General features: G+C 36.7%; 1 protein-coding gene across 2 annotated transcripts in view; it reads right to left on the bottom strand.

Moving 5' to 3' along the window:
* The window catches only part of PCNX1 (pecanex 1), a gene marked incomplete at its 5' end in the record, with an annotated part of 180,708 nt that overhangs the window by 140,371 nt on the left and 12,773 nt on the right, over positions 1-27,564 (bottom strand). For both annotated transcript variants that reach the window (XM_079700727.1, XM_079700728.1), the window contains one exon: positions 11,020-11,228. In XM_079700727.1, coding sequence (XP_079556853.1) covers positions 11,020-11,228 — 209 coding nt within the window. The remainder of the gene's footprint in view (positions 1-11,019; positions 11,229-27,564) is intronic.

The following is a 27,564-nucleotide window of genomic DNA, read 5'->3' as shown; positions in this document are numbered from 1 at the left end:
GAGAGTGGGGGAAAGGAGATGTCGAAAGCAAAAATCTACAACAAAGACCTTATTTAATGGTGAAACTTAAAAGCACTCCTAAAAAGACAAGGATGTACACGAATACTATTTCAATTTAACCATGTGTGAGAAGTTATACCCAATGAAAAGTTAAACAAGAAGCATAAGGTCTAGAAAGGAAGAAATAAAACTGTCATCATTTACAGAAAATCAAGAAATAACCTACAAAGTTTTACCATTAATAAGGGAGTTTAATAAGGTTGCTGGATACAAAGTAAACTGCTACATTTAAAGGGAGAAAAACAAAAGGTAATTAGAAAAAATCATATAATAGCAGAAAAACTATAAAATAATTTGTCAAATTTAATAAAAGCTATGAAAGCCTTTTAATGGAGAAATGATAAATATTTACCGAAAGATATTAAAGAAGACTAAATAAATGGAGAGATTTAATATTGTAAAGATACCAATTCTCAGCAGAATCTACATAGCCAGTGTAATTCCAATAAAAACCCTAAGTTCTTGTAGATTTTGCCCAGTAGACTCTAAAGTTTACATCAAAGATCAAGGAGGGGCTTCCCTGGTAGCACAGTGGTTAAGAAGCAGCCTGCCAATGCAGGGGACACGGGTTTGAACCCTCATCTGGGAAGATCCCACATGCCATGGAGCAACTAAGCCCGTGTGTCACAACTGAGCCTGAGCTCTAGAGCCCACGTGCCACAACTACTGAAGCCCGTGGGCCTAGAGTCCGTGCTCCGCAACAAGAGAAGCCACCGCAATGAGAAGCCTGCACATCACAACGAAGAGGAGTCCCCGCTTGCCACAACTAGAGAAAGGCTGCGCGCAGCAATGAAGACCCAAAGCAGCCAAAAATAAATAAATAAAGTAAATTTATTAAAAAAAAAAAAAAAAAAGATCAAGGAGCCGAGAGTAGCAAATTAACTCCTGAAAAAGAACGAGGTACGGGGCTTCCCTGGTGGCGCAGTGGTTGAGAGTCCGCCTGCCAATGCAGGGGACACGGGTTCATGCCCCGGTCCGGGAAGATCCCACATGCCGCGGAGCAGCTGGGCCCCTGAGCCATGGCCGCTGGGCCTGCGCGTCTGGAGCCTGTGCTCCGCAACGGGAGAGGCCACAACGGTGAGAGGCCCACGTACCGCCAAAAAAAAAAAAAAAAAGAACGAGGTACGAGGTTTGCCCCACTAGGTATCAAAAGTCATGTTATAAAGCACTTAGGATAGAGTGGTAACTGCACAGGCATAAACTAGATCAAGAGAACAGAAGAGAGCCCAGAAACATACCCACCATATATGAAAACTTAATTTATGACAAAATGAGTACTGCAGATCACCAAGGAAAAGATAGTCTGTTTAACAAATACTGATTAAACCAGTCATTTATAAAGAAAAAAAACAAATCCTGAATCCCTACCTTACAACAGATCATAATAATTTCCAGCAAAACTGAAATGTGAAAACAAAAGAAACATGAAACTTTAAAAAGACAATCTTTCTGAGAGTATCCTTCTGATATCTGTGTAGGAATAATTTCTTAAACAAGACACAAAAACGTTAATTACCAAAAAAAATGATAAACTGTGTATTAAATTTAAGAATGTATGATAATCATAAGAAACCTTAAGAAAAGCAAAGTGACAAGCTACAAACTGGGAAAAGATGTCTGTAATGTACATAACCAATAAAGGAGTAGTATAATGAATATATTTTTTAAAACTCGTTTTTCTTAATCAATAAGAAAAAGAGAACTCCAAAGAAAAATAAAAAAGAAACGAATGGGCACCGGAAGGAACAGAAGACTTAAATGGAACATATATGTGAGATAAGATGCTCAGCCTCATTAGTAATCAGAAAGGTCAACTAAAGTCAAAATGAGACACACCTAACACTTAACTTTTAAAACTTACCAAAATCAAAGATTGAGGATATGAAACAATAAGGACTTTCACACACTAACGGTGAGAGTATAAATTGGTACAATCGTTTTGGCAAACAGCTTGTATTACCTAGTAAAACTGAACGTAAAAACACCTTGTGAACCAGCTTACATACACTAGATATACACATGTGTATGAAGAGACATATATGATAATGTGTTATCTGAGCAAAAAAACTTGAAATAATCTGAATGACTATCAACAGAAGAATGGATAAATTGTAGTCCATTCCTACAGTGGTTGACTATATCACAGCAAACATAAATGATAGCCAAAAGCATCAACATGGGTAAGTCTACAAAATATGATATTCTGCACAAAAAAAGCCCTTCACACAGAAATACATACAGTATGATTCTCTTCAGGATATCCTAAGGTAGACAAAATTAATTAGGAATATCTACAAAGACTATGTAACAATAAAGCAAGGGAATTATTAACAAAAAATTCAAGATAAAGGTCACTCCTGAAGGGAAAAGGGTAGAATGATATAGGAAAGGAGTACATGAAGACTTGTATGGTAATTGTATAATGTCCTTATTACTTAAGCTGTGTGGTGGTTAAGTATTCACTTGATTATTATTCTCTAAATTATACATGTAATTGATATACCATTTGGAAATATATATATTTCACAATAAAATTTTTTGAAAACTAAAAGAAAATAGAAAAATTCAGTAACAGAAACAATTAAAAATATATACGATTATACAGAATAAGAGCTAGCAATTACTGAATTGTTCCACATACCAGAAATGGTACTAAGTCCTTTACATATATGATCTCATTTATTCTAATAATCCTATGAGACAGTACTACTATTTATCTCATCATCCAGATGAAGAAGCCAAGGAATAAAAAGCTTTAGTAACTCCCCCAAGGTTATACTATCAGGAAGTAATTCAAGCCCCTGGCAGATTAAGTGCAGAATCTACATTCTGTTTGCTTACCCACTAAATGAGGGTATGCATTTCCTAACAGAAATAGAATAGACTTAAGAACTATGCAGGACCCACTAAAAAATGTACACACATATACCATGTCTCTGAGTGAGACTTTCTATTTTAAAGGCTGAGTTCTCTCCAAATTTAACACAATTATCATCAAAATTCTACTCAAACTTTCTGGAGGATGTGTTTACAAGGAAACACCTCATAAAAAACTAAGTAAGTATATGCATAAGGATAACTAAGATAATACTGAAAGAAAAGTACTGAAGAGGGATTCATACTGCTAAGTATTAAGCATACTAGAAGGCCATAAAAACAGTATATTATAAGCAAAAAGAGAGATCAATGGAGCAGAAAACAAAGCCCAGAAATGGACATAATACAAGTATGCTACATGAAAAAGCAAGCATTTAAAATTACTGGGGGGGAAAATGCATTATTCACTCAATTTTGTTGGTACAATACTAACAAACCTTAAAAAAAAGAAGTTAGAAATGTTTTCAGATTGACTACGATTTAAGAGTAAAAAATAAAATGATAAAAATACCAGAAGTAGATACAGGTGAATATTTACATAATTTGGGGAAAGAAAACTATCTCACAAAACTTGATATCAAAGACAGAACTAATAAAGTTTCGTAGAATAGAACAGATAACAGAAAAATTAATTGTGGCATATAAATATATAAATAAAATGCCATAAAGTGAGGAAAAGTATTTGACACAAAATGATATCCTTCATAAATATCTTCTTCAAATCAATAGTAAAAAACTAACCACCAACAGAAAAATATACAATTCACAAAATAACAAATATAAATGGACCAGCACAAGAAAAATAGCTCCATTTCACTAGTAATCCAAAAACTGAAAACAGTAAACAATGAATTATTTACCAGTTTGTGAAAATACTAAATAGTGTAGTCAAAAGTACAAAATAAGAAGCCCTCAAACTGCTAATCACAGTAATTAAAAGGTAAAAATCTTCAGAATTTGGCAATATATATTGAGACACTTTAAAATGGGTGTAGTTTTCCGGTAATTCTACTTCTGCTAAATCATGATAAAAAAACTTAGTCATTTAAACTTTGAACATCACAGTGATCTAACACAAATTTAAATTAGAAAATAATTAAAATAATTAAAAACAAGATAGCTAAATTAAGATACTGTATTCCCACAAAATGGAATACAGTGTAGTCATTAAAATACTATCACAGAGTTAGATAGCCTCATCCACCAGAGGGCAGACAGCAGAAGCAATAAGAACTACAATCCTGCAGCCTGTGGAACAAAAACCACATTCACAGAGAGATAGACAAGATGAAAAGGCAGAGGGTTATGTACCAGATGAAGGAACAAGATAAAACCCCAGAAAAACAACTAAATGAAGTGGACATATGCAACCTTCCAGAAAAAGAATTCAGAATAATGATAGTGAAGATGATCCAGAACCTTGGAAAAAGAATGGAGGCAAAGATCGAGAAGATGCAAGAAATGTTTAACAAAGACCTAGAAGAATTAAAGAACAAACAAACAGAGATGAACAATACAATAACTGAAATGAAAACTACACTAGAAGGAATTAATAGCAGAATAACTGAGGAAGAAGAATGGATAAATGACCTGGAAAACAGAATGGTGGAATTCACTGCTGCGGAGCAGAATAAAGAAAAAAGAATGAAAAGAAATGAGGACAGCCCAAGAGACCTCTGGAACAACATTAAACACAACAACATTCGCAATATAGGGGTTCAGGAAGGAAAAGAGAGAGAGAAAGGAACAGAGAAAATATTTGAAGAGATTATACTCAAAAACTTCCCTAACATGGGAAAGAAAATAGCCACCCAAGTCCAGGAAGCGCAGCAAGTCCCTGACAGGATAAACCCAAGGAGAAACACGCCCAGACACATAGTAATCAAATTGGCAAAAATTAAAGACAAAAATTATTAAAAGCAGCAAGGAAAAAATGACAAATATCATACAAGGGAACTCCCATAAGGTTAACAGCTGATTTCTCAGCAGAAACTCTACAAACCAGAAGGGAGTGGCATGATATACTTAAAGTGATGAAAGGGAAGAACCTACAACCAAGATTACTCTACGTGGCAAGGAGCTCATTCAGATTCGATGGAGAAATCAAAAGCTTTACAGACAAGCAAAAGCTAAGAGAAATCAGCACCACCAAACCAGCTCTACAACAAATGCTAAAGGAACTTCTCTAAGTGGGAAACACAAGAGAAGAAAAGGACCTACAAAAACAAACCCAAAACAATTAAGAAAGTGGTCATAGGAACATACATATCAAAAATTACCTTAAACATAAATGGATTAAATGCTCCAACCAAAAGACACAGGCTTGCTGAATGGATACAAAAACAAGACCCATGGGGCTTCCCTGGTGGCGCAGTGGTTGAGAGTCCGCCTGCCGATGCAGGGGACACGGGTTCGTGCCCCGGTCTGGGAAGATCCCACATGCCGCGGAGCGGCTGGGCCCGTGAGCCATGGCCGTTGGGCCTGCGCGTCCGGAGCCTGTGCTCCGCAACGGGAGAGGCCACAACAGTGAGAAGCCCACATACGAAAAAAAAAAAAAAAAAAAAAAAAAAAAAAACAAGACCCATATATATGTTGTAAACAAGAGACCCACATCAGACCTAGGGACACATACAGACTGAAAGTGAGGGGATGGAAAAAGATATTCCATGCAAATGGAAATCAAAACAAAGCTGGAGCAGCAATTCCCATATCAGACAAAACAGACTTTAAAATAAGGACTATTACAAGAGACAAGGACACTACATAATGATCAAGGGATCAATCCAAGAAGAAGATATAGCAATTATAAATATATATGCACCCAACACAGGAGCACCTCAATACATAAGGCAACTGCTAACAGCTCTAAAAGAGGAAATCAACAGTAACACAATAATAGTGGGGGAGGTTAACACATCCCTTACACCAATGGACAGACCATCCAAACAGAAAATTCATATGGAAACACAAGCTTTAAATGACACACTAGACCAGATAGATTTAATAGATATTTATAGGACATTCCATCCAAAAACAGCAGATTACACTTTCTTCTCAAGTGTGCACAGAACATTCTCCAGGATAGATCATATCTTGGGTCCCAAATCAAGCCTCAGTAAGCATAGAAAAATTGAAATCATATCAAGAATCTTTTCTGACCACAACGCTATGAGATTAGAAATCAATTACAGGGAAAAAAACGTAAAAAACACAAATACATGGAGGCTAAACAATATGCTACTAAATAACAAAGAGATCACTGAAGGAATCAAAGAGGAAATCAAAAAATACCTAGAGACAAATGACAATGAAAACACGACAATCCAAAACCTATGGGATGCAGCAAAAGCAGTTCTAAGAGGGAAGTTTATAGCTATACAAGCCTACCTCAAGAAACAAGAAAAATCTCAAATAAACAACCTAACCTTACACCTAAAGGAAATACAGAAAGAAGGACAAACAAAACCCAAAGTTAGCAGAAGGAAAGAAATCATAAAGATCAGAGCAGAAATAAATGAAATAGAAACAAAGAAAACAATAGCAAAGATCAATAAAACTAAAAGCTGGTTCTTTGAGAAGAAAAACAAAACTGATAAACCATTAGGCAGACTCATCAAGAAAAAGAGGGAGAGGACTCAAATCAATAAAATTAGAAATGAAAAAGGAGAAGTTAAAACAGACACCGCAGAAATACAAAGCATCCTAAGAGAATAGTACAAGCAACTCTATGTCAATAAATGGACAACCTGGAAGAAATGGACAAATCCTTAGAAAGGTGGAATCTTCCCAGACTGAACCAGGAAGAAATAGAAAATATGAACAGACCAATCACAAGTAATGAAATTGAAACTGTGATGAAAAATCTTCCAACAAACAAAAGTCCAGGACCAGGTGGCTTCACAGGTGAATTCTATCAAACATTTAGACAAGAGCTAACACCTACCCTTCTCAAACTCTTCCAAAAAATTGCAGAGGAAGGAACACTCCCAAACTAATTCTATGAAGCCACCATCACCCTGATACCAAAACCAGACAAAGATACTACAAAAAAAGAAAATTACAGACCAATATCACTGATGAATATAGGTGCAAAAATCCCCAACAAAATACTAGCAAACGGAATCCAACAACACATTAAAAGGATCATACACCATGATCAAGTGGGATTTATCCCAGGGATGCAAAGATTCTTCAATATACGCAAATCAATCAATGTGATACACCATATTAACAAATTGAAGAATAAAAACCATACGATCATCTCAATAGATGCAGAAAAAGCTTCTGACAAAATTCAACACCCATTTATGATAAAAACTCTCCAGAAAGTGGGCATAGAGGGGACCTACCTCAACATAATAAAGGCCATATACGACAAACCCACAGCAAACATCATTCTCAATGGTGAAAAAATGAAAGCATTTCCTCTAAGATCAGGAACAAGACAAGGATATCCACTCTCACCAGTATTATTCAACATAGTTTTGGAAGTCCTAGCCACGGCAATCAGAGAAGAAAAAGAAATAAAAGGAATACAAATTGGAAAAGAAGAAGTAAGACTGTCACTGCTTGCAGATGACATGATACTATACACAGAGAATCCTAAAAATGTCACCAGAAAACTACTAGAGCTAATCAATGAATTTGGTAAAGTTGCAGGATACAAAATTAATGCACAGAAATCTCTTGCATTCCTATACACTAAGGATGAAAAATCTGATAGAGAAATTAAGGAAACTCTCTCATTTACCATTGCAACAAAAAGAATAAAATACCTAGGACTTGTAGGTATTTTACCTACCTTTTGTTTCCCTAGGTAGGTGTTTTGTCTCCCTACTTAGGGAGACAAAAGACCTGTATGCAGAAAACTATAAGACACTGATGAAAGAAATTAAAGATGATACCAACAGATGGAGAGATTTACCATGTTCTTGGATTGGAAGAACCAATACTGTGAAAATGACTATACTACCCAAAGCAATCTACAGATTCAATGGAATCACTATCGAATTACCAATGGCATTTTTTATGGAACTAGAACAAAGCATCTTAAAATTTGTATGGAGACACAAAAGACCCCAAATAGCCAAAGTAGTCTTGAGGGAAAAAAACGGAGCTGGAGGAATCAGACTCCCTGACTTCAGACTATACTACAAAGCTACAATAATCAAGACAATATGGTACTGGCACAAAAACAGAAACACAGATCAATGGAACAAGATAGAAAGCCCAGAGATAAACTCACGCACCTATGGTCAACTAATCTGTGACAAAGGAGGCAAAGATATACAATGGAGAAAAGACAGCCTCTTCAGTAAGTGGTGCTGGGAAAACTGGACTGCTACATGTAAAAGAATGAAATTAGAACACTCCCTAACACCATATACAAAAATAAACTCAAAATGGATTAGAGACCTAAATGTAAGACCGGACACTATAAAACTCTTAGAGGAAAACATAGGAAGAACACTCTTTGACATAAATCACAGCAAGATCTTTTTTGATCCATCTCCTAGAGTAATGGAAATAAAAACAAAAATAAACAAATGGGACCTAATGAAACTTCAAAGCTTTTGCACAGCAAAGGAAACCATAAACAAGACAAAAAGACAACCCTCAGAATGGGAGAAAATATTTGCAAACGAATCAACAGACAAAGATTAATCTCCAAAATACATAAACAGCTCATGCAGCTCAATATTAAAGAAACAAACAATCCAATCCAAAAATGGGCAGAAGACCTAAATAGACACTTCTCCAAAGAAGACATACAGATGGCCAAGAAACACATGAAAAGCTGCTCAACATCACTAATTATTAGAGAAATGCACATCAAAACTACAATGAGGTATCACCTCACACCAGTTAGAATGGGCATTATCAGAAAATCTACAAACAACAAATGCTGGAGAGGGTGTGGAGAAAAGGGAACCCTCTTACACTGTTGGTGAGAATGTAAATCGATACAGCCACTATGGAGAACAGTATGGAGGTTCCTTAAAAAACTAAAAATAGAATTACCATGTGACCCAGCAATCCCACTACTGGGCATATATCCAGAGAAAACCATAATTCAAAAAGACACATGCACCCCAATGTTCACTGCAGCACTATTTACAATAGCCAGGTCATGGAAGCAAGCTAATAATAATATCCATTCGACAGACGAATGGATAAAGAAGTTGTGGTACATATATACAATGGAATATTACTCAGCCATAAAAAGAAATGAAATTGAGTCATTTGTTGACACATGGATGGATCTAGAGACTGTCATACAGAGTAAAGTAAGTCAAAAAGAGAAAAACAGGGCTTCCCTGGTGGCGCAGTGGTTGAGAGTTCCGCCTGCCGATGCAGGGGACGCGGGCTCGGGCCCCGGTCCAGGAAGATCCCACATGCCGCGGAGCGGCTGGGCCCGTGAGCGATGGCCGCTGAGCCTGCGCCTCCGGAGCCTGTGCTCCGCAATGGGAGAAGCCACAGCAGTGAGAGGCCCGCGTACCGCAAAAAAAAAAAAAAAAAAAAAAAGAGAGAAAAACAAATATCGTATATTAACGCATGTATGTGGAACCTAGAAAAATGGTACAGATGAGCCGGTTTGCAGGGCAGAAGTTGAGACGCAGTTGTAGAGAACAAATGTATGGACACCAAGGGGGGAAACCACAGGGGGGGTGGGGATGGTGGTGTGCTGAATTGGGCGATTGGAATTGACATGTATACACTGATGTGTATAAAACTGATGACTAATAAGAACCTGCTGTATAAAAAAACAAAGAAACAAACAAAAAAATACTATCACAGAAAAAAGTATTTTCAGTAGTTCAAAGTATTTCCTGAGTACCTATCAGGGCAAGACACTGTTCTAGAACCTGGGAATATAATAGTTTGTAAGAAAAACAAGGCCCTGCCTTCAAAAAGCTTATAAATGCAAACAAATGATTAAGTAAGATAATTTCAGATAGTGATTTATGCTATTAACAAAATTATTATAAGGTAAAATATCTGTTCAATGAACAAACAGGGTAATCATGTTAGGGATGGAGGAAAATGTAACTGAAAAAGGATAAAGGCTTTCAGTGCACTGGAGAATATACAGAAACATTACCTGTCTTAACAGATATTGAGTACCCACTTTTAGTGATATTATTTATATCCTGAACCTGAAATATTTGATATTATACTGACTGGAAACATGGCATAGTGGTTAAAAGCATGGCCTCGCCTCCAGAGCTTGACAGCCTAGATTATTTGATCTTTCTCACCTCACTTTCCACATCTGCAAACCAGGGATAATAACAGCAACCATCTCATAGAATTGTTTTTGAGGACTGTATGAGCTTAAAAATGTCAAGTGCTCATATAGCAACTGTTTAAAAGTTATATTAGGGACACCTATTATTTCTATAAAGTCACTATAACCTTTTGACTATGATAACTAAATCCCTCTGTCAGAAAGAGAAAGTGGGTGAGGCCAAGGTAATGGGATAGAATGTGACTGAGAGCAGTAGGGGACTATTTTAGCTGAGACAGGCTCCAGGAAAGCCTCCAGGAAGGGGTGACAGCTACAAAGAGTTGAACCCTAGGAAGTCAGTCATGCCAAGATCTAGGGAAGGAACAGCTAAGTTTCTAAGGTGAGAATATAAAATTGAAAAAAATTGACAATGGATAAAATGAAAACTGTAGCTTATAAATGTCAAGTAAAATATTATCACAGTTTGCTTAAGATATATATACACATTTTATTTACATGTATAAAAATAAATGCTTAGATTTATAAAGCCATGTTTTATTATTTCTTTAACCTGTTTTCCATTGGTTTTGGTCTTTGGTATGAATAACTATTACACTATTATGACTATTATAGTTCTAAAATGTTATTTATTAACAAGGCCAAGGATACTGATTTATCCCCAGATAGCCAGTCAGCTTTGCTGTGGTCTAATGTGACAATCACACTTGTCACTGTATCAATAGTGGTAAGATCTACCACTGCCTTAAAACCAGGTAAACAGAACAAATAATCACATCATTGTACACATGCATCACTGTACATCATTACAAACTGAGTGGCATGGGTTTCCTTACCTTGGGCCATTGCTGTCTTTTCTCCTTGTTGAACAGTTGCCTTGCTCAGCTCTGGCTCGCTGATCTGTGAAATCATTTGTGTTCCTATCTACAATCTCTCCAGCATCAAGTGCTCTGTGGAGTCGATAGTTGACCATCTTCAGAACAATGAAAACAGCAGCTATCACAGGACAATAGACTGCTACTATAATCATGGAAGAAGGAAGGGCCTTAAAGAGAAAGAAAATAAAGATAGGAATTTTAAAATATTTTATACTTTATTCAATTAGAGAAATCTGTAACTAAAATAATAAACACACACATTCTCACACAAAGCAACAATTGTGTTCCTAGCACTAAGTTGTAAAAGTATAAGACAGCACCACCCAATATAGCCACTTGCTACATGTGGCTATTGAGTGCTTGAAATGTGGTTAGCCTGAATTGAGGTGTGCACTAAGAATAAAATAACACTGGATTTTGAAAAGTCAGTATGAAAAAAAGAATGCAAAATATCTCAATTTTTATACTGATTACACGTTGAAATATATTTAGATTATACTAGGTTAAATAAAATATATTATTAAAGTTAATTTCATCTGTTACTTTTATTTTTAATGTAGCTACTAGAAAAATTTTAAATTACATATGTGGCTTACAATATATGTCCACTGGACAGTCCATTTGTAACAGTCCATGGACTGTTACAAAGTTCATGCCAAAAAGCTTATAATACAAGTAGAGAGTTAAGGTATCACATTATATAATATGTGAATAAGACAGGGTTGTGATCCAAATACATATAATCCCTGTTTATGTGCTCCCTGTAACTTTTTTTTAGGATATAAACTTTCTTTGTGTTCTAGAAAATCCTAAGTTAAAACTGTTATGAGAATAACCTTAGAACTATGACTATAAAACCAGGTAAGACATGGGGGACATTCAAAATCCAAATGCTTTATTTTAAAATACTTAAATGCTTAAAATACTGAAAATGTGTAACCTGTCAAATAAAACGAATAAAAGAATACAGAATAGAATCAAGCAATAAATAGATGTATTGAAATAAGTCAGAAGCATCCTGGGCGTGGGGACTGCACACCCATCATACCTGAGAATTCAGTGATGTGGACATGAGTCCGGGGCTGGCAGGCTGGAGAACACCCCACTTGGAAGGCATGACTCAGAGTCACTATTAGCAGAGCCTATAAAACTAGGCTCAAGTTATGCCCCTTTTCATGAGAAAAAAATCATCCCAGGTGTTTACAGCTCTAGATTTCACATGTTTTCATAAGGTTCCACCTCAGTAATCTGAGAACATGGCTCTAAATTTACTTGGAAAGATATCCTCAAATCGCTTGAGAAGGTGAAATTGAAAAGGTTCTAATGAACCAGGGAGGTTTCAAAGACAGATATGATAAAAGTTTAAAAAATAAGACAGTTATTTGGGAGGTAGAGAGACGGAAACAGTGTGGGTTGGAACTGGGAGGCGGGAAAAGAAAGTAAATCAAGCCTAAAGTTTAATACTTTTGGGTTGAGTGCAGGCATAATAGGTAAATATTTGGTATTTTTATTTTTTAATTTTATTTATTTTTGGCTGTGTTGGGTCTTCATTGCTGCGCATGGGCTTTCTCTAGTTGCGGCAAGCGGGGACTACTCTTCGTTGCGGTGCACGGGCTTCTCACTGTGGTGGCTTCTCTTGTTGCAGAGCACAGGCTCTAGGCGCACAGACCTCAGTAGTTGTGGTTCGCGGGCTCTAGAGCACAAGCTCAGTAGTTGCGGCACACGGGCCTAGCTGCTCCGCGGAATGTGGGATCTTTCCAGACCAGGGATCGAACCTGTGCCTCCTGAATTGGCAGGTGGATGCTTAACCACTGCACCACCAGGGAAGTCCTATTTGGTATTTTTAAATGCTTAGATTAAGAAGCCCTTCATATTAGTGTATCTAAAAAATTACACTGGTGATTTCAATTTAAAATGTCACTGAATAACAGACCTAGGCTTATAAAATGTATTTAAAATCTTACAAAATCCATAAATATCAGGTTTAGAGGAGTTAAGTACTCCAAAAGATTTGTTAGATAATTTACATAATTTACTTAAAATAAATACTAAATTTATAAATGCAATTTAAATTCAAGGGATCTTAAGCTACATGAAAAACCAAATCTCTTAAAAATGATTGTTAAAATGTGTTCAATTTGTAAAGAGTTTAAAATTCTAAGTTAATGTACAGCTTTAATAAATCTAACATTCATTGCAAAAAAAAAAAAGTTCCCTGAAAAACTTTTTCCAAACAGAGACACACACACACAAATTGACAAAAATTTCAAAGTAAACACGCACATAAATACATACAAACACATACACTGCTTAGAATATTTATAGAAGTTCTGCATGATGCTGATTTCCATATGATATGTTCACTTAAGAACTGGAATTCTTGGAGATCATTTAGTTCAACACCCTCATTTCCGGACTAAAAACAGAGCTACTGTATGATCCAGCAATCCCACTCCTTAGCATATACCTGGAGAAAACCATAGTTCGGAAAAATACATGCACCTTAATGTTCACTGCAGCACTGTTTACAACAGCCAAGACATGGAAGCAACCTAAATGTCCATCGACAGATGAATGGATAAAGATGTGGTACATATATACAAGTAATATTGTACATATATACAGTTACTCAGCCGTTAAAAAGAATGAAATAATACCGTTTGCAACAACATGAGTGGATCTGGAGATTATCATACTAAGTGGAGCCAGACAAAGACAAATATCATATGATATCACTTATATGCTGAATCTAAAAAAAAAAATGATACAAATGAACTTACTTACAAAACAGAAACAAACTCACAGACTTAGAAAACGAATTTATGGTTACCAGGGGGGAAGAGTGGGGTGGAGGGATAGATTGGGAGTTTGGGATTGACATGTACACACTGCTGTATTTAAAATAAAATGACTTTCCATGAAATTAATTAACTAATTTAAAAACGTGTATCACTGTATATAGGAATATGTATATATTTCTATATGTATGTGTATATATATAATATGTAAATTATATAAAGAATAAATGTAAAGAATTCCTTCAAAATCAATAGCAAAGAGGCAGACCAATGAAAATAAAGGACAACAGACAGAACTTACACAGAAAAATATAAATAGCCAATAAAAACAACATGAAAACATGTTCAACTTCATCAGTAATGAGCAAAATACAATGTAAAACCTCAACAATATATCATTAACACCCATCTTAATGAACAAGAATTAAGAAATCAGACAAAATTAAGTATGGACAACCAGACCTCTTATAAACTGCTAGTAGAAATATAAATTGATAGATACATCACCAAGATCCAGCAATTTCTCTCATAAGCATAAAAATGAAAGAAACTCTTACACTCGCAGCATAAGACTTTTACCAAAAACTGGGGGTGGGGTGGGGCAACCTCAACTGAAAATCAACAGGAAAATGGAAAACGGCAGACTAGTTACCAATGGAATATAACAGTAAAAACTACAGCTACACGCAGCAACATTAACTGTACATATACAATATGTGTTGTATTCCAAATGTAAACTTACGTTTTACTGTATTTTCTTGATTTTTTGGTAATAAGCATGTGTTTCTTTTATAGTTAGAAAAAAGAGCTAAAATTTTAATAGTGATAAAAAGGTTTTCATATTAGAAAAAGAGTATATTAGCTTTCACCTTTTACAAAGACATGATCTACATTCTTCTCATTAATGAATGCCTTATCAATAGGTCAAGTTCCACATCAAGGCCGTTTGTCACCTTACTCCTTATTTGCAAGAAGTTAAAAAAAAATCTTAACTCTCAATTATACATCCCTGAATGGCAGGAAGTGTTAACAGCTGTCAGAGAGCTCTAGATATTCAGATCAAACATAGCCCCCAAAATTGTAGTAAGCCTCCTTACTAAGAGCTATGTTAGATACTTTACATAAGATCATCCCTCTTAGAAGTTGGATGAATAGAAATGTAAATGAAAACTGCAATTAAGTATTACCACATACCCATTAGGATGGCTACTATCAATTAACCAGAAAAAAAAAAAAAAGGACAGAAAATAACAAGTGTTGGCATGGGTGTGGAGAAATTGGAACCTCTGTACGCTGTTGGTGGGAAAGTAAAATGATGCAGCCTCTATGAAAACAGTATGGTGGTTCCTCAAAAATATTAAAAATAGAATTACCATATGATCTAGCAATTCCACTTCTGGGTATTTATTCAAAAGAATAAATCGAATCTTGAATAAACTGCAGGATCTCGAAAAGATATCTGGACACTCATGTACACAGCAGCATTATGCACAATAGCCAAGAGACGGAAGCAATGCAGTGTCTATGAATGGATGAACAGATAAACAAAATGTGGTCTATATGTATGATGCATTATTCAGCATTAAAAGGAATGAACTCTTGTCGCATGCTGCTGCACGGATGAACCTTGAGAACAGTATGCTAAGTGAAATACGCCAGTAACAAAAAGGCAAAATACTGGATGATTCCACTTATATGAGGTATCTAAAGTAGTCAAATTCATAGAAATAGAAAGCAGAATGATGGTTGTCATGGGCTGGTGGGGGAGAGAGTGAAGAGTTGTTGTTTAATGGGTGTAGAGTTTCAGTTTTGCAGAATGAAAAGGTCCTGGAAATCCATTCCACAACAATGTAAATATACTTAACACTACTGAACAGAACAATTAAAAATGTGTTAAAATGGTAAATTTTATGTTACGTGTTTTTTACTACAATTTAAAAAGTTAGATGGACAAATGTTTCACTCTTTTCTCTCTGGTGAGGAAAGTCAAATGTTGAGAAACAAGCTAGGAGACTGAGCCATTTACACCACTTCTTAAATTCTGACAGTTTATCCTGAACGTTAAAAAGTTGTGTTATTTCAGCCAGGAGTGATAGGTTCAAGCTATTCAAGACGCCAAATATATTTCTGATAGAACTCTTGAGAAAGCCACTTGGAATCACAGAAATGGTCATACCAGAATTAACAGTGCCATGAAGTAAATTTATCTTACATTTCATTTCAAAACTCGAGTGAATAATTCTCCCCTATGGCAGGCACACTGCATGGCAGAAAAGCTATCTTTTATACAATGTTCATTTCATTGTGCAGCAATGTAAAGACATTATGTTCACTGTCTATGCTTTGTGGTGGAATCTTAATTTTCTCTATTTTCTACACCACTGAGTCGAGATTTGAAGCATGCTGTTAACAAATGCATATCCTTCCTTAATATATTTGTAGCTGTTCTCAATTAGAACTGATTTCACTGCATCTTTTCCAGTTCATATTACAATACTTAGTGCCAACTAACATACTTAGATATCAACTAACACTTAGTGAACACCACGTGCTAGGCACGTTTCTAAGTGCTTTACGTATATTAACTCATTTAACCCTCACGATCACCTCATGAAGTCAGCACTATCATTCTTCTCATTTTACAAATTTAGAAACTGAGGCACAAAGAGATAAGTAACTTGCTCAAGGTCTCAGAATGAGACGTTAAGGAGCAGTTTGGCTCCAGAGTCCTTGCTCTTCATCATGATACCTAATTGTCTCTAAATCAGGGGCTGGCAGACCTTTTCTGTTTGAAACAAAAAATATTTCACAGTTTGCAGGTCATATGATCTGTCATAACCACTCAACTCTGCTGTTGTAGTCTGAAAGCAGCTATAGGCAGCATACATGAACGTGAACATGATGTTTTCCAATAAAACTCTATGGACACTTTGTAGACACTGAAATTTGAAATTCATTTAATTTTTACATAGCATGAAGTATTACTCTTCTTCTGATTTTTTTCCAACCATTAAAAACTGAAAAAAACATCCTTACTTAGCTCATGGGCCATACAAAAACTACATGGGCCGTAGTTTATTGATACCTGCTCTAAATCAAAGTCTATTTTCTTCTCTCACCAGTAAGATATCATCACCAAACAAAAGATCATCAAGCACTTCCCCCTCATACATGCCAAGTACAAATCTATAATCTCCAACATCCCCAGTTTCATCCAACTATGAAGCAAAGTAACTGCTAGCAAACATGGGCCAGTAATTGCTCTTCCCTTTCAGTGAGAAAGTCTAACAATTTACACAGAAAGCATTGGTTTGGGATTATCATGGAAAATTCCACTGGTTCCACAGAAATCACTGGAAAAATGAGAAAAACAATGGCTTTCAGAAACTATTTGACAAAGTTTCATGAGAAGAAACTAACTAGGGACGAGGGGCAGAGGGTCTCTCTGTACTATGAAGGAAAACCTCCGACGCAAACACGAAGACTGAACCTCACTGTCTCTAAAATAGTAGATTAACTGTTAAGAGAATCGTAGAAGGGACTTCCCTGGTTAGAACTCTGTGCTCTCACTGTTGAGGGCCTGCGTTCAATGCCTGGTTGGGGAGCTAAGATCCCACAAGCCGTGGGGCACAGCCAGAAGAAAAGAAAAACAAAACAGAATCGTAGAAGTGAAAAAACAAATTTAGGTCAGCCTTTCAAAACAAATAGATAGCAAGAAGGTCACGTTTCTACACATCTCCTTTAATTAGATATTTTTCCTCAAAATGTTTAGCCATAAATTTGTAATTAATAAATACAACTGTCATTCCCCTGAGGCCTTTCTTTGCTGCCTTACGATAAACCATAGTTCGATATCCAGCTATAAGAAAAAACTGAGTAACGGTTTTGCTTCCAAGTTCAAAACACTAAATTCATTCAGATTATTCAAGTCCAAGCTTCTCTCCTTGTGTGGTTTGGGATCACTGAATGCTGCCAACTACCAAGGTAGTTGGTGCTTTTACCAAGCTACAATATAAACAATCACTGAGATATTTAGACAGAAAAACTGAACTTAAATTTTTCTTAGCTTTAAAGTCCTGTCTGCTCTGTCAACATGTAATAGAAAAGGAAGTAAAAATAAAATGATAGCCGAAAAAATCTGGTAAATGAAAACAAAAATTAGCAGAATTTGAAAGCAGTATGCCTTATGCCCTGGGGATGGGACAGGGAACCACAGATACTAATCCTGTCCTAAATTATAAATTCCATCCATCAATAATATCCAGACTAACTTTTCTTAAAACTTTTTCAGAAGAAAAACTAGACAGCGATAACAAGGGTACTGCCTTCCTTCCACAGTCTACCCCCAAATGCATCAGGCCTATGGCTATTCTGCTGGGCACAAATGGCCAACCGTGCAAAGAATTAAGAACCAGTCTTCATAAAGCTATACCAAGATAGCCAATTGGACCCGGGTTCTAGCTTTTCTACTGGTATACCTGAAGCTGTGGGAATACCTGTACTTCCTCATCGTGATGCAAAATCCCTTCTGGCTTATTCACAAAAAAGATAAATGCATAAGCTAATTCCTGCAAAGTGCAGAATTCAGTTCCACATCTGTACCCCCTTTTATTTGTGGCCAACAGAGAGAATGTTGGGGGGAAAGGGAGGGAGAAGGTCTTAGTAACCAAATATTGCCCATAAATTGTAGACAATGACTATTAATAGGGGTAAAGAAAGAGGTTGGATCAGGAAAAAAAGGACTGTTTTTAAACCTTAGGGTTTTCATATGTAGGCTGCCCCCAAAGGACTTAGGAAAGCCCTTGTGTCACAACCCTAACTCTAGGGATTCGGCCCTTGTCACAGCCCCCTTCGGGGGTTGACGATTAAGCACTGCAGGTAAATACCTCCTTTCAGAGGACGGGCTGCAGAAGAAAAAGAAACTACTCCCAATGTCAGGATTCAGGCATACTTGCCCACAGGAAAAAAACCCAAAATATAACTTCCTAGAATTCCAACTACATAGGGAGTCAAACTGATTTCAGCAGGCCAGCTGAGAACCTCGAACAAACTCAGAATACATTTTTCCCAGAGGCACTGGTTTACAAGTGACTACTGGAACGTGAGCCTATCCATATTTCTGCAGAAGTCTGAATTTTATCTACATACTATTTTAATACAAATACAATCATTAAAAATACTAGATATTTTTCTGTTTATATTTGCATTTTATATTTATGTCACTCTAAAACATATATGTGTATTTACATTTTTATCTACAGTAGAATGTTCTTTGTAGGAAAGCAACATTCAAAAATACATATTAACAAGCTGCAAAGAGACCACAGTAATATAGTACATACAACTCATAGCCAATAATATGTGTTAGGAGCTAAAGACAGGCAGGATAGGCATATATAAAACATAAAGGAGAAGTCAGAGCACAAATGTGAAAAATAAGGGAGGGAATAAGAGCCTTAAGAAATAAAAGCAAGGATGGATACTGATGGACTAAAGTTATCTCCTATACTTTATAAGAATTTTCCTATACTTTTAATTTTCCCAACAAGGAAAGAAAAGGCTTTTAGACAATCTGAATCTGTAAATTTTGGTGAAAGTCAATGTCTTTACAGTTAAAATGTTCTATAAAATATATTTAGATATACTATGTTTCTACCCTATTTCATAAAACAATTTTGTTCAATTCATTTACATATACCTTTAGCAACAGAGCTTTCTTCGTCACAAAAGCCATCATGAGTTATTTAACATAGGCTTACATAGCACATTATCATCATTTTGGTATATGTCATTTAAGTTACAAGACTTTTTAAAAGTACATGATGCTGTTACTGGAAATTCTGTTTATAACAAATATCCATTTGCATTTCATTAGGACAACTGTTCTTTTTCCATTCACATCATAAATGCATATTCCTATCTCCATAACTGAGTAACATATTGTTTTATTTTTAATAATTTATTATGACATTCAATACTTGCAAATTATTAAGTTATAACCCTAGTAATAGTTACTATACCTATTGATATGTTAAGTTTTTTAGGACTTTAACAAAAAAAAACATGTTGAAAACACAAAAAAGCAACTGGGTGAAAAAAGTAACTGAGCAAGCAGCAGGTAATATAAAAGACTTTGTAACGACTCAGATAATATGGTAATTCTTTCTTTGCTGAGGGATAATTGTTGGGGAGTCAGGGGGAATCTAGCCTTATGCAGGCATACCTCTGAGATATCGTGGGTGTGGATCCAGACCACCACAATAAAGCGAGTCACGTGAATTTTTTGGTTTCCAAGTGCATATAAAAGTTATATTTACACTATACTGTGGTCTATTAAATGTGCAAGCATTATGTCTAAAAAAAGGAACATATCTTATTTAAAAGATATTTTGCTAAAAAATGCTACGTCATCTGAGCCTTCAGTGAATCATACTCTTTTTGCTGGTAGAGGGTTTTGCCTCCATGCTGATGGCTGCTGACTGATCAGGGTCGTGGATGCTGAAGGCTGGGGTGGGCGTGGCCATTTCTTAAAATAAGACAGCAATGAAGGTTGCCACATCGACTGAATCTTCCTTTCATGAATGATTTCTCTGTAGCATGCAACACCGTTTGATAGCATTTTACCCACACTCGAACATCTTTCAAAATTAAAGTCATTCCTCTCAAACCCTACCACTGCTTTATCAACTAAGTTTTTGTAATATTCTAAATCCTTTGTCATTTCAACAATGTCACAGCATCTTTACCAGTAGTTTCCATCTCAACAAACCACTTTCTTTCCTCATCCATTAAGAAGCAACTCCTCATCTGTTAAAATTTTATCATGAGGGACTTCCCTGGCAGTCCAGTGGTTAAGACTCCATGCTTCCACTGCAGGGGGCATGGGTTCGATCCCTGGTCGGGGAACTAAGATCCCACATGCTGCGTGGTGTGGCCAAAAAACAAAAAAAAAATTTTTTTTATCATGAGATGGCAGCAATTCAGTCACATCTTCAGGTTCTACTTCTAATCCTAGTTCTCTGGTATTTCCACAACAACTGCAGTTACTTCCGCCACTGAAGTCCAGAACCCCTCAAAGTCATCCATGAGGGTTGGAATCAACTTCTTCCAAATTCCTGTTAATGTTCAATATTTTGACCCCCCCCCCATGAATCACAAATGTTCTTAATGGCATCAAGAATGGTGAATACTTTCCAGAAGGTTTTCGATTTACTTTGCCCAGATCCAGAGAAATCACTATGGCAACTATGGCCTTAAGAAATGTATTTCTTGGGCTTCCCTGGTGGCGCAGTGGTTGAGAATCTACCTGCCAATGCAGGGGACACGGGTTCGAGCCCTGGTCTGTGAGGATCCCACATGCCGCGGAGCAACTAGGCCCGTGAGCCACAACTACTGAGCCTGCGCGTCTGGAGCCTGTGCTCCACAACAAGAGAGGCCGCGACAGTGAGAGGCCCGCGCACCACGATGAAGAGCGGCCCTTGCTTGCCACAACTAGAGATAACCCTCGCACAGAAACGAAGACCCAACACAGCAAAAATAAATAATTAATAAACTCCTACCCCCAACATCTTCTTAAAAAAAAAAAAGAAATGTATTTCTTAAATAATGAGACTTGAAAGTCGAAATTACTCCTTTTTTAAAAAAAATATTTATTTACTTATTTATTTATTTGGCTGTGCCAGGTCTTAGTTGGGGCACATGGGATCTTCACTGCAGCGTGGGGGATCTTTAGTTGTGGCATGCGGGATCTTTAGTTGCAGCATGCAGGATCTTTAGTTGCAACATGTGAACCCTTAATTGCAACATGTGGGATCTAGTTCCATGACCAGGGATTGAACCCGGGCCCCCTGCATTGGGAGCGCAGAGTCTTAGCCACTGGGTCACCAAGGAAGTGCCCAAAATTACTTCTTGATCCACGGGCTGCAGAATGGATAGTGTTAGCAAACATGAAAAAAAAAAAAAAAGAATCTCATTGTACATCTCCATCCGAGCTCTTGAGGGGCCAGGTGCATTGTCAATAAGCAGTAATATTTTGAAAGGAATCTTTTTTTCTCAGCAGTAGGTCTCAAGAGTGAGATCTACTGTTGAGACATAAAATATACAGTAAACCATGTTGTAAATGGATGAGCTGTCACCCAGGCTTTGCTTTTCCAATAGAGCACAGGCAGAATAGATTTAGCATAATTCTTAAGGGCCCTAGAATTTTTGGAATGGTAAATGAGCACTGGCTTCAACTTAAAAAGTCACCAGGGACTTACTTCCCTGGTGGCGCAGTGGTTGAGAGTCCGCCTGCCGATGCAGGGGACATGGGTTCGTACCCCGGTCCGGGAAGATCCCACATGCCGCAGAGTGGCTGGGCCCGTGAGCCATGGCGGCTGAGCCTGCGTGTCCAGAGCCTGTGCTCCGCAAAGGGAGAGGCCACAACAGTGAGGGGCCCGCGTACCGCAAAAAAAAAAAAAAAAAAAGTCACCAGCTGCACCAGCCCCTAATGAGAGAATCAGCCTGTCCTTTGAAGCTCTGAAGCCAGGCACTGACTTCTCTCTAGCTATGAAAGTCCTAGGAGGCATCTTCTTCGAATAGAATGCTGTCTCATCTACACTAAAAATCTGTTGTTTAGTGTATCCACCTTAATTAATGATCTTAGCTGGATCTTCTGGATAACTTGCAGCTTCCACATTAGCACCTGTTGCTTTACCTTGCACTCTGATGTTACGGAGATGGTTTCTTTCATCAAGCTTCATGAACCAACCTCTGCCAGCTCCAAACTTTTCTTCTGCAGCTTTCTCACCGCTCTCAGCCTTCACAGAATTGGAGAGTCAGGACCTTGTTCTGGATGAGGCTTTGGCTAAAGGGACTGTTGTGGGTGATTTGATCATCAGGCCACTCGAACTTTCTCCATATCAGCGATAAGGCTATTTCACTTTCTTGTCATCCGTGTGTTCACTGGAATAGCACTTTTAATTTCCTGCAAGAACTTTTCCTTTGCATTCACAACTTGGCTGGTTCATACAAGAGACCTAGCCTTCAGCCTGTCTCGGCTTTTGACCTGCCTTCCTCACTAAGCTTAATCATTTATAGCTTTTTATTTAAAATGAAAAATTTTAAGTGAGAGAGTTTCAGTTGAACACTTAAAGGCCACTGAAGGGTTATTAATTGGCCTAATTTCAATACTGCTGTGTCTCAGAGAATAAGGAAGCCTGAGGAAACCGAGAGAAGTGGAGAACAGCTAGAGCAGTCAGAAGACACGTTTACCAATTGTCTGCTGGCTTATGTGGACACGGTTTGTGGTGCCCCCGAACAATTACAACAGTAACATCGAGGATCACTGATCATCACAACAAATAATAAAAAAATCTGAAATACTGCAAGAATCACCAAAATGGGACACAGAGACACAAAGTGAGCTGATGCTGTTGGAAAGATGGTGCCATTAGACTTGCTTGATACAGAGCTGCCAAAACCTTCAATTTGTAAAAAAAACAAAAAAAAACACAGTATCTGTGAAGCACAATAAAGCAAAGTTCAATAAAATGAGGTTTGCTTGTATTAAAATATATATAGTAATGTGGCAGACTAGAGACAGAATGCTACAAAACAAAAGATGGTGAGAAGGAAAAAAACTGGAATGTACATTAACAGCAGAGCTTTCCCTCAGTTTCCATAATCATCTTTAGATTACTATTCAGAACAAAAAGAGGGTAAAAAACAATAATCACATAATTCCAAAAGATTCTTCAAACAATTCCTGTCTATAATTTCTCAAAGATAGCACACTGAAATTCTAGAAATTTTTCAAAAATGAAGGTAACAAAAAGGTATAGGCCCTCAAATAGAATATCCAACAATCCAAACTCTATAGATGGAATTAATGACACAAAAATCCTTTCTAAAACAAATTCATGCTTTCCTCTATGTTGGAATGGTTTTCTGATGAGATTAAATTCCCAAGCCATCAAGCAACAGCCAACCTGAAGTATCGTAAAAAAATAACATCTGGAATATACATCTGGAAATTATAATTGGTTACTAAAATATGTCAGAACAGCAAATAAAAACTGGAAGATAGAGATATTCACGCATCTAAAATAAAGAGACCAGTACAGATTTATCTTTCAATATTACCCAGATGGTATTATCTAGAGACTGATTCTGTTCTTTACCAAAAAAAAAAAAAACCCAAATGAAAGTATAAGAACATTGAGAGGTGCCAATGTTTTGTTTTTAATTTAAAAAATTTTTTTACAATTTTTAAAGGTTACTTTTCATTTACAGTTATTACAAAATATTGGCTATGTTCTCCATGCTGTAGAAGTACATCCTTGAGCCTATCTTACACTAAGAGCTTGTACCTCCCACTCCCCTGCCCTTATATTGCCCCCCCCACCCCACTGGTAACCACTGTATCTGTGAGTCTCCTTCTTTGTTATATTCACTAGTCTGTTGTATTTTTTAGATTCTACATATAAGTGATATCATACAGTGCTTGTCTTTCTCTGTCTAGCTTATTTCACTTAGCATAATGCCCTCTAAGTCCATCCATGTTGCTGCAAATGGCAAAATGTCATCCTTTTTTATGGCTAGGTAGCATTCAATTATATATATATATACACCACGGCTGCTTTATCCATTCATCTGTTGGACACTTAGGTTGCTTCCATATCTTGGCAATTGTAAATAATGCTGCTATGAACATTGGAGTGCCTATATCTTTTCCAATTAATGTTTTTGTTTTTTTCAGATATATACCCAGGAGAGGAATTGCTTAGTCACACGGTAGTTCTATTTTTAGTTTTCTGAGAAGCCTCAAACTGTGGAAAATATTGTTTTCCACAGTGGCTGCACCAATTTACATTCCCACCAACAGTGTAGGAGGAACGTTCCCTTTTCTCCACACCGTCTCCAGCACTTTTTATTTGTGTTCTTTTTGATGATAGCCATCCCGACAGGTATGAGGTGCTATCTCATTGTGGTTTTGATATATAGTTCCCTATGATTAGCAATGTTGAGCATCTTTTCATGTGCCTGTTGGCCAACTGCATTTCCTCTTTGGAAAAACGTCTACTCAGTTCTTCTGCCCATTTTTTAATTAGCTTGTTTGTTTTTTTGACGTTGAGTTGTATAAGCTGATTATACATGTTGGATATTAATCCCTTACCAGTCATATCATTTACAAATATTTTCTCCCATTCAGAAGGTTGTCTTTTTGTTTTGTCGGTGGTTTCCTTTGCTGTGCAAAAGCTACTACATTTAATTAGGTCCCATTCGTTTATTTTTTATTTTATTTCCTTTACTTTAGGAGACAGATCCAAAAAAATATTGAGGCGATTTATGTCAAAGAGTATTCTGCCAATGTTTTCCTCTAGGAGTTTTATAGTATCCAGTCTTACATTTAGGTCTTTAATCCATTTTGAGCTTATTTCTGTATATGGTGCTAGAGAATGTTCTAATTTCATTCTTTTACATGTAGCTGTCCAGTTTTCCCAGCACCACTTGGAAGAGACTGTCTTTTCTCCCTAGTATACTGTTGCCCCCTTTGTCGTAGATTAATTGACCATAAGTGCATGGACTTACTTCTGGGCTCTCTATCCTGTTCCATTGATCTGTGTGTCTGTTTCTGGAGAGGCACCAATGTTTTGATTTATGTGTTTTTCTGAGTAAACCTAACCATCCTGGAAAGAGAATGGGATATCCTATACTAAGAACTATCTTGATTCATATCATAAGTTAGTAACTTGACATTTTGCTGTATGAATCACTCTTTAATGGTTTAATCAGTCTAAATAAATCCCTGAGTAAACTGACAAAAACAATTCATCTAAACAGTAAATGAGGACCAGAAGCTATCTCATAAAGTCCAACTTAAATTGCTTGACCTATTTCTTTCTCTTTTTTTTTTTTTACCTATTTCTTTATTCTATTTGTTTCTGATATATTCTATTGAAACAATTTTTCAGGATTTATAGTAAGTGAAAATAAGAAATCTGTCAACATGACTTTGCAATTCTAAAGAATAGAAGCTAGGTTACCTTTTTACTATACCTCACAAAACAAAAGTTCAAGATATATTCCGTGAGATTATTTTATAGGCAAACATATGTAAAATAATGGGACTCTTCTTGCACTTATTAGCTATACTCCTATAAAAGCAGTGTACTATACAAGCACAAAATAAGTAACAACAGTTCAAAATTTAAGGCTTAAAACTCAAAAGAATTTAATTCAATAACAAAAGCATTAAGCCAAAGTAAAACTACAAGGATCAAGTAAAAATAAATATTTTAAAATAAAATATGAATATACCCAAAAAACTAGATTATCAAACATTATTATTTGTGTATTCTTTTATGTTTCACTAAAATAGAACAGAATAAATTGCAAGCTGAGGTCCTAACACAAGAATGTAAGTCAGTAAAGTTTATAAATTAAAAGTATACTAGCTCTCTTAAGAGTACTAACAAAACCCATATTTCGTTTTTGCCCTGAGCTCACTCAATTGGCTTGAAACAGGATGATGGTATTGCATGCTATATAATCCACTTCTTCCTTTAAAAGTAAATGCTAAAATAGGGAATGCATCACACACTAGACTTTAGGTGGGATAAATATGAAAGCTGCCTACCAGAAAAAAAGAATGAAGGAGAGTATAGCTTATCTTACTACCACCATTTCCTCAGTTTCCATAATGGCAACTCTGACACACTTAAATCAATAAATAAGAGTTTTATTCATTCATTCAACATATATTTACTGAACACCTATTAAGCCCCAGATATTCTTCTAAGGAATGTAAACACTGCAATAAATAGGATCCTTTCTCTCCCTGAGCATCTTAAGGAGAATGACTATTGTTTTACCAAGTGCCAGGTACGTTAAATGGATTGCCTCACAACAATCCTTTGAAGAAAGTGCTATTATTATTTCTATCTTACAGATAAGAAAATTTAGACAATGAAGTCATTGCCTGCAGCCGGTAAGTGGCAGAAACAGGATTTACATCCCGTCTGACTCTAGTGGTTAAGAATCTGAGTTTTTAACCACTACACTAGACAGTCTCCTCCAAGGCAGTGTTTCTCAACTTTTTTTTTTTTAATTATTGCTCTCCTAAGGGGTCTTTTTAGGCATTTTTTCCCTAATTACTCCCTGTTAAATAACAAAAAATACATATATTGGCTTCTGTCCCTGGGTCTTGATACAGAACTCCTAAAACCCTTGCGGTTTCCTAAATGATAAGAGCGCGAGGAGCCTCTTCTGTTCTAATATCTGGTCTTTGGCTCTGGTTCCTGTCACCTAAATCCCTTGGAAGTTCCTGGGTGACGGGAATGCCTTTTGTTCTAATGAGGTGACTCTGGGTGGGCTCCTGGATGGGGGCTGGTCACCAGAAAGACGAAGGAAGCCATGATTGGAAGCTTGGGATTTTCAGCCTCATCTCTCATTCTCCATAGGGGAGAGGGGCTGGAAATGGAGTTAATAATTGATCATGGCTATGTGATGAAACCTCCATAAAATCCCAATAGTATGACGTTCTGAGAGTTTCCAGGTTGGTGAACACAGGGAGGTGCTGGAGTGTGGCACACCCACAGAGGGCATGAAGGCTTGGTGCTCTTTCCCGCATATACTGCTCTATGCATCCCTTCCAGCTGGAGGTTCACCTGTATCTTTTATCATAGCCTTTTATAATAAACTGGTAAACAGTAAGTAAACTGTT

This window comes from Hyperoodon ampullatus, assembly GCF_949752795.1.
Source record: "Hyperoodon ampullatus genome assembly, chromosome: 3".
Lineage (NCBI taxonomy): Eukaryota > Metazoa > Chordata > Mammalia > Artiodactyla > Ziphiidae > Hyperoodon > Hyperoodon ampullatus.
The sequence above is the reverse complement of the archived record's forward strand: the minus strand, read 5'-3'. Positions and strand labels throughout refer to the sequence as shown.